General features: G+C 35.0%; 1 protein-coding gene across 4 annotated transcripts in view; it reads right to left on the bottom strand.

Moving 5' to 3' along the window:
• The window catches only part of PAIP1 (poly(A) binding protein interacting protein 1), a 30,812-nt gene continuing 11,299 nt past the window's right edge, over positions 1 to 19,513 (bottom strand). For all 4 annotated transcript variants that reach the window (XM_037529152.2, XM_037529151.2, XM_037529149.2 and 1 more), the window contains exons 4-11: positions 17,315 to 17,427; positions 13,592 to 13,703; positions 12,059 to 12,184; positions 9,450 to 9,556; positions 8,544 to 8,661; positions 7,732 to 7,786; positions 3,160 to 3,253; positions 1 to 1,185 (exon numbers count right to left, since the gene is read on the bottom strand). In XM_037529152.2, the coding sequence (XP_037385049.1) occupies positions 1,092 to 1,185; positions 3,160 to 3,253; positions 7,732 to 7,786; positions 8,544 to 8,661; positions 9,450 to 9,556; positions 12,059 to 12,184; positions 13,592 to 13,703; positions 17,315 to 17,427 (819 nt within the window). In that variant the 3' untranslated portion in view covers positions 1 to 1,091. The remainder of the gene's footprint in view (positions 1,186 to 3,159; positions 3,254 to 7,731; positions 7,787 to 8,543; positions 8,662 to 9,449; positions 9,557 to 12,058; positions 12,185 to 13,591; positions 13,704 to 17,314; positions 17,428 to 19,513) is intronic.

Raw genomic sequence — 19,513 nt, 5'->3', positions numbered from 1 at the left:
AGAGGAAACAAAACTATTTGAACTTTATTTTCAAAGTCTAAGTTTAATCCAGACTGAACAAACAAGCAGTAAAGTGAGAAAGCTAATTGCAGCAGACACAGATGTACCAAATGTAAAACAGTGGGTTATTAACAGAACTATTTACATGCATATTTACAACCAATCCTTTTGTACATAGTTTTAGTTAGTTGGAAAAAGAGTTGACATTATGTAAAAATATTACTTAAATAGGGCAGAGGTGGTACCACATTATAGTAAAAGTATTAGAAAAGTGATCCTCAAGGTCTATCAATTATAAAGCAGATGAAAACTTGAATGACAAAGATCTAGTAAAATTCTCTAGTAAAAAAGTCAATGCAACTCATGCTAAAAATGAAAATGAGAAAGCTATGTAAATAAAGCAAAATAATGTTCTAGGCTTTAGGGTAATGAGGTTATTAGGTAAGAAGAAAAAATTCTAGAATTGCATCAGACCCTCAGTGAAGAATATTGACTATTTGCGAGTTCTAAATTTTTTTTAATGACATTTTTTAAAAGCCCTTGGTATCAAATAGCAGCTGGATATGGAATTCAGTGGTTAACAATATATTCTAAGACGTTAGTGCTAAGGATTTTCATGATTGTGATTCATATTTGAAACGCAATTCATTGAAACACTAAATGTAGAACTAAATGAAAACTATTAATACTCATATCTAAGAAAGGATAAAGGGTGCTACATTTTTGGAGTAATGTTTTTCCAGCCTACAACTTTTTCCTTTGAGAAAAGTAGAATTTAAAGGATAAGCTTCTAACCAGCTAGCAAAATTTACTTTCAACATTTCATTTATTTCAAAATCGACTTTATTGCAGCCAAAACAGTGGAATTAACTGTACATAATAAACTATTATATATATATACACATTAAGTTATAGGGAATAAAGTTTATTTTGGCAGATAGTGTTAAACAAAAATTAAAGTTGCATACATTAGTAACATAACTCAACATCCTTAATTTGGTATAAGTGTGACAAATTTTCTTGCTCGCCTGTTTTCTGCTAAACACCATAACCTAAACTCCTTTATAAAACTGATAGGCTGAAATTTAGCTTTATTGTTTTCGCTTACGCTCTGATTCCAAACAGAACTTTTCATAAGCTTCTTCTATTTCTGGGTCCATCTCATCATCAATATCATCCAAGTATCTGTGAAAGAAGGAAAGATGACCAAACTTAATGTTTAAATTTGGAAAATTCTAAGATACTAAGTCATGAAAAAAGTATATGATGTAACTTTTCTAGACTGTTGGAATAGAAGGCAAGCACTATTAGAATTCACATTAAATGTCAGTCCTCAGAAAACACTTATTTTGATGACCAAAGCTCCTTGTGAGTCTGAGCTCCTTGTGTTTGAAGTCTCTTTTGGACATATTAAATTCTTTACCCTAAAAAGCTAAATTGAAAGACTTGACATATAAACTTTAGGACTCAAGATTGATATTTCATAAATTTATCTTAAAAAGTATACTATAATTAGAACATAACTTCAGATGTCTACTACATCAGAAGTGACATCCTCCAATGACAATTTAGTCACCATTTATTTATTTGGAATCTGGTTTTCATAATAAAGTACTTTGAGACCATCTATTTCAGATTTTTTCCAATTGTTCAAAATGATGGAAAACAAATCTTTCCACAGTTAAGTATGGGTGGAAGATTAATGGTTTTCTTACTAAATTTCCCTCACTGTCACAAAAAGATAGGTAGACTTCTATCAATTTCGTTTAAGATTAAAAAAGACTGAGGCTATATAACTTTTTAAGATTTAGGTAAGTGTATGACAGAGTCAGAATCTGACTCCAGATTGTTTTTCCTCTTACTACACTTTTCCTGCACAACATAATAGCTTTCTACACATCTCTCACACATTCCACCTAAATCCTATCATTTTTTTCTCTTTGTTCCTCCACCAAATATTCTAGTATAAGGTCATGTGTTGAAAAGGCCACAACTTCATTTGGGCAAAAAAAAATATAATGCTTACCAAGCAAAACTTTAGAGGATAACCAGAAATTCAAATTCAATTAACTTGAACTTGCAATGGTATACCCAACAGGGCTGAACCTTCCTAATTAGGCATGGGTTCTTGCATAGTATAAAAGTATGGGAATATTATATTAGATCTCAAACTGACAATTAAAAATTCACTAGATAGGAGAGAAAGTGGCTCACTTTTTTTTGAACCTTTAACACAAATGAGATGGGACATAAGAAAAACTTAAGCCACAAATGTAACTTGCTCCCTGCCCCCTCACAGGGTACTTAAAGAAAAAGCCTAAGTAGCTTGTCCAAATTCACATAAATTGCTAACAGAGCTGGGATGAAATCCCCCAAGTTCTTGGCTCCTCTATAACAAAACGTAGCATAATCTGATGGTAAATAAGTAAACTTTTTTATTACAAAGAATGGCAGGTGAAGAAACTGAGACGAGACTAGAATGTACATATTCCCTTAAATTCAAACATTTTTATATAGTAGTCTGTTTGCTTATCTTAATTTACCCATCACAGCTTAGATCTGAGCCTTTTACTATATGCCAGAGGCTGTTCTATGTGCCAGAAGGTTGTTCTAAGTATTTATGTATTATTTACATGTAGTTCTCTAAACAAACTTGAAGGATACTATTATTCCTATTTTATAGAAGATGAAACAGGCACTTAACTCATGATCTTACAGTACTAGAGCTACTTAATTCTATCTATTTATTTATTTATTTAATTTTTTGTTTAGAGAAAGAAAGTTTATTAGGGAGAAAAGGAACAGAAATAAAGTGGGGCTCCCTGGCCGGAGGAACGAGGCCAGGGAGAGCAAGGAAGCTGAGAGCTACTTAATTTTAAATCTTAGGGAAAATGATAGAACCTATTTTATAAAAATTATACTTACATGCTACATTTTAATAGTTTCCCCCTAAACTATACATAAATATTCAGAATCATAGTTTGTGCATTTTTCATGATTTTCTGGAAATTTTGGGCAGTACTACATCTATACCACTATAACACTATCAAATTGAAATATACATTCTTACATCATCTCACTTTTTTCTAGTTTAAACTCCATCTACAAATCGTGCATGCAGAAATTTCACAAAGAAATTCATTGTTAGAGAGAACTTACGGATCACCAGCCCCTGATAAATCTGTTCCATTTTCCTCATAATCTGGAAAAAAATCTTCTCTTTCAAGTAATTCCTGATATTTCTCTTGGTAATCTATTAAAAAATAAATGCAAATGCTCAGTATTTAACGAATGGCTAGTTACGCCTAAAAAGTTCTTTGTATTATGAAATTTCATTTAAGTAGACTCAATGTTTAAACAGCAGATAGTTTTTCAAAATTCATTCTAATTGGCTTGCTTTTGCCTACCACACAAAACTCATAAATCTTAATTATATATATCATAATCCTCTTAATATAAGTTGGTTAATTAAAGTCACTGTGAATATAGCAGGGTACATGTCAGTCTCTACTGCTTCATCAGACAAAATACTGCTATATAACTTGTTGGGGAAAAATATATTCCTTCCATACTCCCATTATTCCTTTCATTAGGAGGAATTTCAACCACACATTCTGGCTTCTGACTTTTCCTCCCCACGGAGGTAAAGTGAGTCATGTGGCTAGCATGAAGCAAGCAACCATTAGTCCATGTTTCTCAATCAGATGAGGCTAACCTAGCAAAGGTTCTGAGGAAAGGGGATTTTCTAATCTTCCCTCTCCAAAGACAGCTGGGCAATGGCTTCCTGATAAATGTTACAGTTCTACCAACTTTTTCAGTTGGATTCCCCCAAAGCAATACAGATGATATTGTATCTCCAACTGCTGACTATCTAAGGTAGAGTTACTGAGTATCTTTTAGTATTACCATGTCTCTACCTAGTCTTTGGCTCTGAATAACACATCAGTTTATATTAAAACTGATTACCTTAAAATTAGTTTCTTGTGAACAGCACCAATTGAAATTTTGAAAGGATAAAATAGTTGCTTTCAACTAGATGAAGACCCTATTTTTCCAAGATTGTCAGTCTCTATAAAACTAATTCCAGATTAAAGGGTTGGTGGCATTTTGACATCCAATTTAGAAATTGGAGACAATTTTAACTATAAAACCTTTCCACAACAAAAACTTGAGGTAGCAGATATAACATTCTTTTAAATGTATGAATTCACAAAAAAAGAAAATAAAGTCACCGAATGATGAAATAAAAGACCTGAAAGTCATATGTAACTACTGTAGGTAGGAGGCTGGTACAGGGCATGTTAGGTCTTAGGATTTTAAAACGCACAAAGTCAGAAAGCAAGTTTTTGGGCCCATGTAAAACAGGGTACTGGAATTTATGGTCCATACTCATCTCATCTTGTCAGATCTGGGACCTTCAAAAGCAGATTATCACAAGTAAAAAGTTGATGGGGGACCAGGAGGGTAGGGAGGGACAACGGGAAACACCTCAGTGGCAAAAGAAGTATTGACAAAGAAGCTTGGTTTTCTCTGCTTGGGTTAGGAGTACAGAATACTTGGGTTCAGGTACAGAAGTACTCTAAAAAATTGGTTCCCTAGAGAATTTATAACAATGAGTCTGCACCTCAAATTTTGACAATTCACATAAAGAATCCCTATGACAAGAACAAAAAGTGAGTAAACCATTAATAATTGGTACATTTGTGTAAAGGGTAGACATGTTCTCTGTACAACCTTTACTTCTGTAATTTTCTGTAAAGTTTGAAATCATTCAGAAAAAAAGCTCAAGACACTTAAATATGAAATTGCAATAAAAGATGACAACCTAAAGGAACAATTTTTTTTATGTGATAATCAAAATAAAGCAGAGTTAGAATTAAAAGGTAACAAAAAAATAAGAATGCTTAGAAAAAGGAATTTGAAAATGAGATTAAGACATTCTGAAGAAAATGCAGAAACAAAATTCATTTGACAAATCAAATTGAATTTCTCTAGCGTCATCAGAAACAACGAAAGATGAAGAACAAAGAACCAAAATGAATTAAGGTAACTGAAGACTAAGGAAAGAAGTGTAAATTTACCTGCCAGACACAGCAAGATTTTACAGTAAGAATAGTTAAGAATGCAGCATTGGTGTAGAGAGGCAGACTCAAGAATCACATTAATAAGTTCCTACATTAAGTCAGGAAGAAGACACTAATTTGCAGAGAAGTTACATGGCACACAACAGAAAGACCTTACATTTAAGAGAGGAAGAATGATTCAACACCTGGTACTGAGAGACTGAAAAAATTCCTACTGTATCCTACCTATGAAATTAGGTAAATTAAAGGCCTATATATGAAAAAAAAATAAAGTTTTTGGGGAAAAAAGTGGAATTTAATAGCGGTAAGAAAACTAAGTCACAGAAAGTTCATACATTTTGTTTACATTAAAATTCAAAGCTTCTGGGGGGACGGGGAGAGGAAGGATTAAAGTCAAAATAAGGGGGGTGCAATTGTATGGGGAATATAACCAAAATGAAAATGCACACATTATGCAAAAATGAAAAATGATGTAAGAATTATATAAAAATATTAAAAAAAAATTTGTCCCTTTCCAAGTTAAATTTCATTTTACAAAAAAATGAAAGAAACAGTAGACATTGAATCTGGGAGCTTTTCCATGGAAATGACAAAAGAATAATGTTGAAAGTTCAAAAAAAATAAAATAAAATTCAAAGCTTCTGTATGACAACAAAATAAATGGTAAGAGCACCTAGTAGAGCAGCTGACTCAGGATCACTTTCTAGGCTAAGTAAGGAGTTATAAATCATTAAAAAAGAAATAATCTAATAGAAATATGGGCAAAGAGGACCAATAGGTGAAATGACAGTCAACAGAAACATGAACATTTTGAAAGTACCTCTAGCAGGGAAATAGCAATTTATAGTTTGGTACATTCGGGCTGATAAAACAGGTCTGATAACAGGAATTGCCAGAGGACAAGAAGAAATCTTACAACCTGCTGGTGGACTGCTAAGCCTATCATGTTGGAAAGCAATTTACCAACATTTAGTAAAGCTGAAGATACACATAGCCTATAATTTAACGATTTTACTTCCTTACCATAAACTCTTTGCACAAAGCAAAGAATGCTTAGAATAAGGAATTTGAAAATGAGATTAAGACATTCTGAAGAAAATGCAGAAACAAAATTCATTTGACAAATCACAGAGATGTCTGACTACTTAAAGATGTCTGTAGGGGAGGGCCTCCCCGGTGGCGGAGCGGTTGAGCGCTGGGTTGCGAAGCTGCCCGCAGCCTCTGCAGCACCAGCTTGATCCCTGGCTGCTCCCTGGCCACCGCAGGAGGGTCCCACATGGCGCGCAGACCTCTCCTGCCGCCTGCTGCTCCCCTCAGCAGTGTACCTCGGTCCTTCTGCCTGCTCTGCTCCCCACTCTGGCTCTGGTGAATTCTCTCACCCTCCCGCGCTTCTGACTGTACCCAGTGCTTGTATAAATAAATAAATAAATCTTTAAAAAATAAAATAAAATAAAAATAAAAATGACATCGACACAAACCCATGTCACTATACTAATTGCCTCTGGGAGGAAAGTGATGGAAGGACCAGACAGGGGTGAGGGTTCAATCACAGAACAAAGAATGGTAAATGGTTTATGAGAATCTCTTTAAGTGTTATATTTCTTTAAAAAAACCTCAAAGTATATGGGGCCTCCCTGGTGGTGCAAGGGGTTAAGCACCGCACTATGAAGCAATCGCTGCCTCTGCAGCACGAGTTCGATCCCTGGCTGGCTAGGGAGTATCCCACATGGCGCAGCAGACCTCTCCTGTCTTGCCCGCTGCTCCCCTCAGCAGTGTACTTCAGTCAGTCTACCTGTTCTGCTCTCCACTCCATCTCTGGTGAATCCTCTCACCCTCCTGCATCTCTGGCCTGTACCCCAGCTCTTGTATGCACAAATAAATAAATCTTTAAAAAAGAAAACAAACTAAAAAACCTCAAAGTATAGATGACAAAATGACATTGGTTTGATCTTGATAGTAAATCAATAGGTTAGAATTTTGTGGTTTTAGTTTTGAACTGTTTCGTATTTTCAGCTGAAAGTTAAGCCGCTATTTATTTTGCGCTAGAGACAAAGGGTAGTCAGTACTTACTATCCAGAGGAAACATATGGGGAAATTCCTATAAGCTAGCTGTGGGCTGTACTCATTGGGAAACATTTCTCTCTTGTTCACACTGCATCCTAACTATAACAACTAAAGGGATCCCCCTATACAGTCCTTTTCTGAAGGGGAAGTGTGTAGAAATTTATATTTTGACTTTGGCCTACCAAGTATTAATCAAGTTCAGTATTCTTAAGATTTGCAAGTATTAATCCACATTAATGGATGTTGCTGAGTAATCTACATATAACCATCTTACCCTTCCATTCCATTCACCTAAAAATTCAGCATATAAAAAGAAAGCATTAGAGGAAATATAAACTAAAAATGCACTAACTGAAGTATGCTTTCAATTCTCCATTGTTAGAGTGATACATACTATATATTGAGTCAGACTTTCCATTTGAAATGGTTCCAAGTGGTCAATATAAAGGATAATTTGAGAAAAACCTTTATATTTTAGAATGTGAACTTTTAAAAAAGCAATAGCTTTGTGGTGGTGAAGATATGGTTTTCTGTAATTTACTATCTCACCAAAACTAAGGGTGGGAGGGAAATGACAACACACCTGGATCAGCTGCAGTGAAAGGAACACCATCAGATGTATAAAATGTTGGTTCATTCTAGGATGGAATCAAAGTGAAAAAATATGTAAACATTTCATAGTTTAGTTTTTAAAACATTATTTAATGAAACATGGCTGATGTCATCTATCTGTTACTGACAAAGCAAAAAATAAGCCCAAAAAACCAACCAAACAACCACCACCTTAGCTACTTCCTAACAATCATTTTCATTAGAAAGTCTATGGTTTCAGGTTTCAATTCTATTATTTCAGATTCTCCCAGCTTTAACCCATCTATGGTCTGTTCCACACATGGTGGTTGTGCATTGTGATTTAATGTCCATTCATTTTTAGTTGAGGTTTCCCTCTCCCTACCATTTTTATCTTTGAGAACATCCAGGACTGGGGCTGTATAGTAGCATTCTTCCATTGTTGCTTTATGTTTGCTTATGTCAGAAGCTTTCAGGATATTAACTTGTCTGATAAGCATTTTTATTTTCCTTAATTTGCTACAATACACAAAGTGAAAATTTGAGATGCAGGTATTTAGGTAGGAATTCTCTGGAAAAACTGCTTTTTGTAATTCCTACGTTCACCAGAATGCAAGGCTTATCAATTTCTCTTAAAATTGGTTGGATCTTTCTTTAGTTCATGCCTCTTCTATTTACCTAATTGCTAGCTGTCATGTGACCCTTACTCAGGAAAAGTTATTAGGTAATTAAATTCTGAGAACAGATTTTTGTAACTCATTCTAGAAATTTCCAATACTGGAATTCATGCATTCAGCAAAACTTAAAATGTAAACATTGACATACCATAAAATAATTGGGGTCATTTTCAGGTGTTGCTTCTCTGTAAGTTGAGGTGGCATGAACTCTGCCCCAATTACTTGAACGGAGTTCTACAAGCTTCAGTAACATTTGTTTTACATCTCTGCAGACAAAAGTAAAAAATCAGTTAAGGGCTTCCCTGGTGGTGTAGGGGTTAAGTCTCAGTGCTCTCACCACTACAGCCTGAGTTCCATCCCCAGCCAGGGAGCTACCCACATGGCACAGAACTCTCCTGCCTCGCCCGCTGCTCCCCTCAGCAGTGTATTTCAGTAGATCTGCCAGTTCTGTTCCCCACTGACTCTGGTGAATCCTCTCTTCCCCATACCTTTGGTATACACCCCAGTTTTTCTATGCATAAATAAATAAATCTTAAAAAAAAAAATCAGTTTAGGTGTATCCACCATAAATGTTGTCAGGCTCTAATATATTTCACAGTCCTGAAACTTTATTTCCTAAATTCAACAGGCATATCCAAATCTTGGATTTTCTAAGTCATTTCCTATAAAGATAATTAAAAAAAGAAACGTGAAATTTGTTCCACATAACTGACTATATGATCCTTAAAGGCAGTGGCTCTCTTGGCAAATATTTTTATACTTCCTATTAAACTCATCATACATTAAACAAATATCTGTTGACCAGTATTTGAGGTCTGAATCATTTTCCTTTTCAATAAATTCATCTTACCACAGGAAAATCTTTACTTGTCCAATTTATAAACATAATTGAATAAAAATAGCTAGTGAGCAATAGCCATAAATAAAATCTTATACCTTCCAAGAAAATATTTCTAGATCTTTAAAATTTTAATTATTTTGATCAGGGACAGGAGATTAAAAAGGGGGAAAAAAATTTGACCTACTGGCTACCAACATTAACTTCTCTTCGTACCTGCTGCAATTTGCATCTAGAACAACATTTTCGATTCTCTGAATAATTTCTTCCATATCATTCTTGCCTTTCTCTTTCCAGGCATCTTCTAAAACTGACCCTGTCAACTAAAAAAGCAACCATCAGGAAATAGAAAATTCAATACAATAAATTACAGAAATTCCAAAAATAAATCAGTAGCAGTTCAAGCATTCTTTAAACAAGATATATTTAGCAGGTTAAACATTTCCAGTTATTCTCTACCATCTATATTCAGGGTTCTTTATACCCTGTATGTTTTCTTGACTGAAAGGAACTATAGCATAACTTTAACCAGAGGTTTTATGCATCAATAACAGTATGGTCTAGTCCCTGGTATTACCAAGACAGGCCATACATGTTTAATTAACATTTCACTTTTCTCAACACTGAGGTTGACATACGTAAGTTTCAGGTGCTCAACATAAAAATTTGGTATTGGTATCTGTATATTATCACTAAATTATCACTACAGTTAAGTCTAGTTAAATCCATCAGCTCATACAGAACTCTGTATTTTTTCCTGTGATGAGTTTCAAGATCTACTCTCTCAACTTTAAATATACAACACTGCACTGTTAACTGGTCACCAAGCTATATATTACACCCCCTTGACTGATTTTATAACAGAAAGCTTGTACCTTTTGATCTTCTTTGCCTATTTCACCTATTGCCCATGACCCACCTCTGGCAACTACCAATCTGTTCTCTATATTATGAGTTTGGTTTGGGGGCTTTTTTTCTTTTTAAGATTTCACATGTGAGATCAGAGTATTTACCTTTCTGACTTAATTCACTTAGCATAATGACCTCAAGGCCTTTCCATGTCGTTATAAACAGCAAAAATCTCCTGGGCTTGCCCTGGTGGTGCAGGTGGTTTAGCACAGCGCTGTGAAGCTGTCCGCAGCTTCAAATTCTGCAGCGCCGGTTCAATCCTGTGCCAAGGGTCCCACATGGCACAGCGGACCTCTCCAGTCGCACCCGTTGCTCCTCTCAGCAGTGTATTTTGTCAATCTGCCTGTTCTGTTCCCCACTCTGTTTCTGGTGAATCCCTCACCCTCCCACATATCTGGCCTGTACACCAGCTCTTGTATAAATAAATAAATATTAAAAAAAAAAAAAAAAAAAGGGCCTCCCCAGTGGCGCAGCGGTTGAGCGCTGGCTTGCGAAGCTGCCCACAGCCTCTGCAGCGCTGGTTCCATCCCCGGCCACCGGGCGAGGGTCCCACATGGCACGCAGACTTCTGCTGCTGCCCGCTGCTCCCCTCAGCAGTGTACATTGTCAGTCTGCCTGCTCTGTTCCCCGCTCCGGCTCTGGTGAATTCTCTCACCCTCCCGCGTTTCTGACTATACCCAGTGCTTGTATAAATAAATAAATAAATAAATAAACAAACAAATAAATAAATCTTAAAAAAAAAATTATTTTTATGTAAGTAACATTTCTTTGTATACACAGTCATGTGTTGCGTTCAGTCAACAATGCACTGCATACTGAATAGTGCCAGTAAGCTATGCCACCGCACCTAGGTGTGTAGCAGGCTATACCATGTAACTCTTTTTAATTATGCTCTGGGATGTTCATATGACAAGATCATCTAACAAGCATTTTCCAGGACATTTCCTCAACTGGGCATGACTGTATACATATTTTCTCTATTCCTTCATCCATCAATAAGTATTTAGGTTCTTTCCACATTTTGGCTATTGTAAACCCTATCATTACTTTTTGAAAAATGCAAACAATATAGAAGTTTTCAATAAAAAAATATAAATTCCATCAGTAAAAAAAGTTAAGGCTATAAACAGGTAAATCACAGAAGCCAATGAAAGGAAGCGTAATAAGCATGAAGAAAAGCTTAAATTCATTAGCGGCCAAGAAAACACAAAATAAAAATGAGGTTTTTTTTGGTTTTACTCACTACCTGTAACAAACAAAAACCTAGAATCATGTTTGTGATATGGGTAAAGAAAAAGGTATACTTATTCACTATAGGAGAGAACAGCCCTAGTTCAGCATTTGAAAGAAAAATTTGGCATTACTTATTACGACATATACCGTTATTGACTCACCAAATTCAATTGCAGAAATTTAACCTACAGAAACAACTGCAAATATAAGGACATGAGGATTACTGACTGTTGCAGTGGCTAAACCGAAAATAACCCAACTGTTCAACAACAGAATGGATAAACAATGTGCATGCATACAGTGGAACATTAGAAAGCTAACAAAAAAAAGAGGTCAATCTGTGTGCCATGGAAAGATCTTATATTTTCCCTTAAGTGGCAAAAGAAAGCTACAGTAGAGTAAGATCTTAACACACCAGACATAGGAAAGATAGGAGGGGATTGATCAATGGAGGTAAGATGAGGGACTTCCATTTTTCACTTCTAAATTTTGCTTCTTTCAAGCATACATAATGCTTTTCTAATGTCTGAACCTGTGAGCAAAATAAATTCTCAATTTTTAAAGTAGTAACTTAATCTTGAATTCCTTCCTCTGAATTATACACAAACTTTCCTTTCTCTAAATTATATACTAACAGGGTAAAACAATTAAATATGAAGGAGAAAAAAAAAAGTAAAACCTACCTTCAGTAATTTTACTGCACAAATTAGGTTGTCATCCATAGGGTTAGAAAAAAGGGCATTCAGCAACTCCCGAAGACCAATCTGAAGAATATCTGCTCTTGTCACCTGTCCGTTTGTTCCCTTGATCTTTTGGGACAAAAGAAAATTAGAATCAACTGTGCCAAAATATAATACAGACATATATATAGACAAGTGTTTTAGTAATCCAAAAACAGGAACACACCGTGGTATCTCCAGAAAATTAGACTTCTTTTACATGTAACTAAGACCTGTAATAAAACTAGTAAACTATAAGTAAAATTTAATTTTCATTTGTGACACATAACAAGGATATTTAAGCCTACTTTAATGTTATCACAAAGCATTTTCTAGTCTATGAAGCTACAGCCTTTCCAGGAACACACAGCATTTTATGCCACTTTTTATATACTATTTAAAAAAAAAACACTACTTTGCATTAGAATGGTACACATACATCTCTACTCCACAACTAAGAATTGTTGGTTCAGGAGAATGTCCTATCTTTATACTTCCTGTAGATATAGCATCTTTATTTCCACAAAGGAAACATTCAATAGCATTCTTAAAATGACTTTAAGGCATATTTTAGAATGGTGTTCTTCTTTTGGATTAAAAATAAAAGGCATGAGATTTTTTAAAAATTAAGTACATCTGTGGTAAAAAGGGATAGTAAATTAGGTAACAGATTCAACATAGACCCCTTTTAGATGCAATGACATGCACATTTAATGATGAATTCTTATTTATTTTCAGTAGGGTTTATGATACTAAGTCCTCAAATCAGGAATTAAGAAAGCATTACCTGGGCCTCCCTGGTGGTGCAAGGGGTTAAGTCTCAGCATTATCAAGCTATTGCCAGCCACTAGTTTGATTCCTGGCCAGGGAGCTGACCCACATGGCACAGCAGACTTCTCCCATCTCACCCACTGCTCCCCTCAGCAGTGTATTTCAGTAGATCTGCCTATTCTGCTCCTCACTCTGTCTCTGGTGAATCCTCTCAACCCTCACACCTCTGGCCTACACCACAGTTTCTTGTATGCATAGATATAAATAAATCTTAAAAAAAAAAAAAAAGCACCTCTATCTCAGACTAACTAGTCAAAACAAATAAATAAATAAATTCTTTATCCAGTACTTATCCATTATCCAGTACTTAGGTTACCCAATAAGAGGCATATTCTCAAGAATACAATCAATTTACAAACATGCTTGTTGTCAACTCTGAACAAATGCATTCATGTGGAAGTCTGATGAACATTTCTCAAAAGGTATTAATGGCTGTCTGTACTTCCCAACACTATGCCCAGCAGGAACAGGAGAAACAAATGTCACACAGGCTTCATTACAGTGCAGACACTCCCAGGAGTAGAGACATTAATATTTTCTCCCATTTCCTCTTTCATTTCACTCTTAATGCCATAAAGGCATAATGAAATAAAAAGTTCCTTACTGAGATCAGTTAACATTCTCAGACTTTGTCAGGACTCAACAAAAGGAAATTTTTTTTCTCACCTCCAGGTTAAGATAAAGTTCTCCCAGAAACAGTACAAATGCATGGAATCGTTTTCGAGTCACTTCATCCCCTTTTGCAGCTTGATCTTTTACTTCATATTCAGTTCGACATCTAATAAAGACATACCTTTTATAATTTCACATTGCTTTGTTTTATTTTTTTTTATACTCAAACAAGACGACCATCTATCAGTCTGGTAGTCCGCAAACAATAAAGAGGCAAGCACAATACCCAACATCCTATCATAGAATGTGTCCCTATCAGTTGCAGAGCCAGAATATAGATCATCTTTTCATACAAAGGTTTCTTGTTTCAAGAAACTGGCAGTTTTATTTTCAACTATTCCTATCAGGCCAAGTTCACAATACACTTAAACAGAGGTTTCATAGGTTCACAGTATACTGGCACCTAAAATAAAAAGTCTCACCTTACTGTCTTACAGGCTTTTTGTTTAGAAAGCACTATTTTTACTCAAATTGTTTCTGTAAAATGTTCTACTCTGAATAATGAGTTTTAAAACAATTTTAAAAGTTCTACTTTTTTCTGAATATAAGAACTTTGAAACAGATGTATAAAATAAATAGATGGACTACAAGTAAGCTGGAAAATAAAATGAATTAAGTCCACTGCCCTTATTAATTCCCATAAAATAAATCAGAAATGAAGGTAAAAGTTCCCAAATGAAACATAAAAAGCAATTAATTTGGCCTATATTTCCAATGGAAACTGAAGGTATTAAATAACTTATTTCCCTCAATTTGGTCCATTTGCCTTATACAAAATAAAGAAATCCTCTCAAACCTTATGGCCAGAGTTCCCGCAACAAAACTCACACTAAATCTATCATTCACTATAATTTATGTTAGTAAATTATAGTATCAACTACTGTTACTAAACGAATTTTTAAAATGGATCTTAAACATTTATCATTTTGGTGTTAAGTATTCTGTCTTATCTTGACCATAAGGTGGTAAGAAAACGCTAGGAAAAGTCATTTGATTTATAACTGATTGACACTTTTTCTTTTAAAGATAAAAGGAGGAGCTTTATAAAGACTGAAGGGCTTCCAAATATGAGGGACCAATTTCTGCTGGCTTTTAAGACTCTTTTTTAAAACAGAACAAAATAAAAAAAACTTATCAAGATTTTACCTTCAGTCAGTTTTGTGAATGAGTCATAAAACCAGTACAGATTTTTTTGTCTATGTTGTCAATTACCATGCTTTTAAGCTTCAGTGAAGGTGCAACATCTTCTATTTGAGTCAGCTACACTAAGATATTTGTTCCTTTATCATACATATTAAGTTGGGATTTCTATAAATAGAACAGTATGGTTATAATGGAAAAGATCAAGTTCTTCAACTACCTTGTTGGACTGCTCTCCTTCTCAGCTCTTTCTTCAAGATTTTGCAAGTAAGAGATGATGATAAAATGACCTTTTTTTGTTTTATAAATACCACAGTAAGAACTTATGCTAAGATATGTTAATATATGTGCAAAAGTAAATCCCTACGCCTACACATCACTACTTATCTAGGTGAGGATAAAGGCCCTAAGCCTTTTTAAGCAAAAAAGTTTCAATTATAAATAGATTCTTATCTTACAAAGGTTAAAACAGAAACACATAAAGAACAAAGTCACTGCAAACTGAAGATAACTGCTACAACAGTAACTTCTGTCTTCTTTTAGAGTATGCATTTATTTTTAAGTTACATAATAGAATTATACTCTAATTTTCACTTGTGTTATCATTGATGTTTCTCCACATTATTAAATCTGGCAGTATCACAGTACTTACTATGGAAATACACACAAGGGTAAAGAGAGAAGTGAAAAAGTGGCCTCAACCATGCCTACACAGTAGGATCACTTGGGGAACTTTAAAAAACTACGCCCAGGCTCCACTTCAGTCTAACCACATCAGGATTTCTAAGGTTGGGGGCAGAGTCTCAGCCCTATTTTAAGCTTCTAGGTAACTAAGGCATAGCCAGAACTAAGTAACATTGATGAGATAAGCAAGACTTTCTGCCATCCTACCTCCTAGAAATGCCTCCTTTCACAACTTTCAAGAAGCTACAATTTGCATTTCTTTAATTATAGGCAAACTTAGATACCTTTACATTTATATTTTTCCCAAGTATATGTATGTTGAGAACCATTCCAAATATTTCTATTAAAATGCCAGTCTTTTTCTTACTCATTTCTAAGAGCTTCCTCTTCATATTAAATAAATAAGGTCATTGCCATGTGTCATAAATATCCCTATTGTTCATTTGATAAATTTATGACCCCTCCACCAAGGTACTATAACCTATATGTAATAAAACTTAATCTCATTTGGGCCTCCCCGGTGGCGCAGCGGTTGAGCGCTGGGTTGCGAAGCTGCGCGCGGCCTCTGCGGCGCCGGTTCGATCCCCGGCTGCTCCCCGGCCACCGGAGGAGGGTCCCACATGGCGCGCAGACCTCTCCTGCCGCCCGCTGCTCCCCTCAGCAGTGTACTTCGGTCCTTCTGCCTGCTCTGCTCCCCGCTCTGGCTCTGGTGAATTCTCTCACCCTCCCGCGCTTCTGACTGTACCCAGTGCATGTATAAACAAACAAACAAAGAAACCAGCAAAAACAAATAAATAAAGCATGCCTCTATAAAAAAAAAAAAAAAAAAAAAAAAAAAAAAAAAAAACTTAATCTCATTTTAGGGCATGTGGGTATCATGTTTTGCTTAAAAGAACTAAAAATTTATTGTCAATTTCCCCCTAGTATTTACTGTTCAGTGTATTTGGAATATATTCTGATTTAAAGGGTGAAACAGGAACCAATCTTTATTTTTCTGCCTGAGTAGACAATTGTGTCAGAACAGTTTGTCTTTTACATGTGTATCTGAAATATTATCACCAATAGGTTAGTTTTCAAGTGTCTCTGTAATATACTTTTGGAATCTTTACAATCTATTCTAAAGCAGTATAACCACACAATGGAATTTTTTCGCAAGCATTAAAGTATCTTTATAGAACTAATGGGCAAATTATAATAAACTTGAAGACAACCTTGTTACTGAATAAGACAACCCAAATTATAGGAAAATTAGTTTCCATAAATTAGTTTATGAATTCAATGTAATCACCCAAATAGGCAATAAGTATGAGATTTGTGTAATTTCACAAACTGATTCTAAAGTTCACTGGAGAAAACAAGCATGCAAAGAAAATTCTGCAAAAAAAGAATGGGGCACTAACAAGGTATTAACAAATTACAAATTTTTAGTAGTATGGCAATTAAACAGGAAAAGGACAAGTGCTGAATAGAACATCATGAAAGTTCAGAATCAAAACCCAAATATAAGGATGCAGTGTGATAAATGTGGCAGTTCAGATCAATAAGAAAATGAATCATTCAAAAAAAGGATATGGGAAAAACTGCTTAACAAGTGGTAATAAATGAAATTAGATCCTTATTCAAGAAAACAAAAGTACTAAGAAACACAAAAGGGATCATTTTTTAAGACATTAAGAAAGAAAAGAACTTTCTAAGAACAAAACCAAAGACAGAGGCTACTACACAACGAAAGACTGACACATATGACTATAAATTTTTAACACTGTACATAAAATAAAAATGGTCTACCCCATTCTTCCCTGTTACTTCTATAATGTACAGTTTTTAAAAAGAGTAGTGGTCAAATTCTAGTATGTTCAGAAGTAATTTTCTTTTAATCATATTCACACTGACCTTTGAAGGAGCAATTGGCGGAAGTTGCCACTCTGTGGGCTAATTGTCAGATGATGGGACAGGTAATTACACAGGCGAGCTCCCATATAAGAGAAATTTGGGATAGACGTGGCCTTTCAAGGAGAAAAAAGTTTTGTGTGACACAGATACATTAACTTATTTAATGCAAACACTTAAAAGTAACATTTCTGTCCCCAAACGGACCATATTAAACAGAAAAATGTAGAAGTCTTTTGTAATCGTTATGCATAAGCAAATTAGGTTTACTCTCTCCCAACTTTACACCAAGAACCAGAACAACTTCATCTCACCATTTATGTGAGATTACCAGAAAGCAAACAATCTCTATACTAACCCATTTTTGCACAAAATATGTATAAATATCCAGTTGCATGGTGCCAATTATAGTAAGAATAACTGCCAAGCTATTGATCAGTGGTATGTCTCAGAGAGAGGACAGCATAGACTTTGGCATCTAGCAGTCCAGAACAAGAGTCTCAGGTCTTCTGTTTTGTGACCTTGGATATCATTAAACTTCTCTGAGTTTCAATTTACTGATTCCTAAAGAAGTTATAATGGTACCTGGTAGAAGAGATTAATACTTAAAGAACACTCAAAAAATGCTTGGGGTAAAGAGATCTAAGCAGAGAAATTATTTTAAAAACTAAGACAGTGTGAACACACTACACATTAAAGACTATGTGATATAGTCAAAGCAGCACTCAGAAAGTTTTACTAACAATTTTGAAATAGTAGTAGAGAACTACTAATTCACTACCTAGTATTAGTTAAGAAAAATCCACATTAAGAGGTTAAGGGACAAGGTCACATAAGTAGCTAACCAGGGTATCTATCCAACAAATGACCCAAGGCCCCTCTAACCCCATGTTAGATCTACTTATTAGTTATGGTAACCTTACATAAGTCACTTAGACTGTTAAAGATATGTATAAAATGGGGAATAATAATTCCTTGCTACAAACTGAGGTTTATATGAATGAACTATGTGTCAAGTGTATAGAACTGCATGCGGTGCTTATATTATTTTTTTCCCTAATTTTCTTGCTCAGACAGGATCCTATACATTTCTCATTACAGGAGAAAGACTGGTTTTTCCTCTATGTGTAGCTGGTTTCACAAAAGGCTTTAAATTCAAAAATTATACTTTTCCCAATTATTGATTGGCATTGTTTGTTTTCCTTAATTTAGTTAGTTAGTGTAGTTATTCAAAGAAGTTCTATAAGGCTTGTTATCAAAGTTTCCTACCTTTCTACTATAGCTCAGTTTTATTCCTAATGACAGCCACTTTTAATTCTTTCAGCTAAAAAAGCCTTAAGCTCTGTATCTCCAGAAATTTAGACATTATTTCTTACTGGTTTCCACTGTGGAAGATGAGCAGTTAGTCTCCACCCTGCTTCAACCCCACTCCATCCCACTATTTCCCAGTCTTTCCAATTATCAATATAATTATATCATGGCTTTATTATTTTTCTGTTTCCAGTTACAGTTCAACCATGTATTATACCAACTTTTCCTTCTTTGTACAACTTTGTTATTACTTAATTTTTGTATTTTGTTTATATACTTCTCATTGATTTATCCCTAAGCCACCTAGTTTGAAGTTATTGTGAGAAAATGAACAAATACATTACGTTCACCTTACATGGAACTCTTCTGTGGAGTCTTCTGTCCTGCTCCAGTGAAGCCTGGCGGCTCTAAAACTGCTGCATGTGTGACTACTTACTTTGGTTCTCCTTTCACTATTATTTGCATAAGACACTTAGCCTCTCCTATAAAATTTCCTGTTTTCTAGTTCAAGTTCTTGCCTTAATTTGTCCTTCAAAAACTCAGAAGGGTTACAGCAAAACTTTTTAAAAAATATTTTATTTTATATAATTCTTACATAATTTTTCATCTTTGCACAATATATGCATTCTCATTTTGGTTATATTCCCCATACAATTGCATCCCCCCACCCCCTTATTTTGACTCCAGTTCTTCCTCACCCTGCCCCTCCCCACCCCAGTGTGTCTGGTTTATAGTTGCTTGTTGATTTTGATTATTATTTTGTATTGATTAGAAAATCTAAATAAGAGACCAGGAAAAAGACTAAATTCCTGCTATGAGTGAGACCAGGTTACAGCAAAACTTCAAACCGGCAACTCAGTGTGAAAAGATCTTAAAGGCCTAAATTTTCAT

Source organism: Talpa occidentalis, unplaced genomic scaffold, assembly GCF_014898055.3.
Source record: "Talpa occidentalis isolate TD23 unplaced genomic scaffold, MPIMG_talOcc4v2.1 talOcc4.6, whole genome shotgun sequence".
NCBI classification, from domain to species: Eukaryota; Metazoa; Chordata; class Mammalia; order Eulipotyphla; family Talpidae; genus Talpa; species Talpa occidentalis.
The sequence above is the reverse complement of the archived record's forward strand: the minus strand, read 5'-3'. Positions and strand labels throughout refer to the sequence as shown.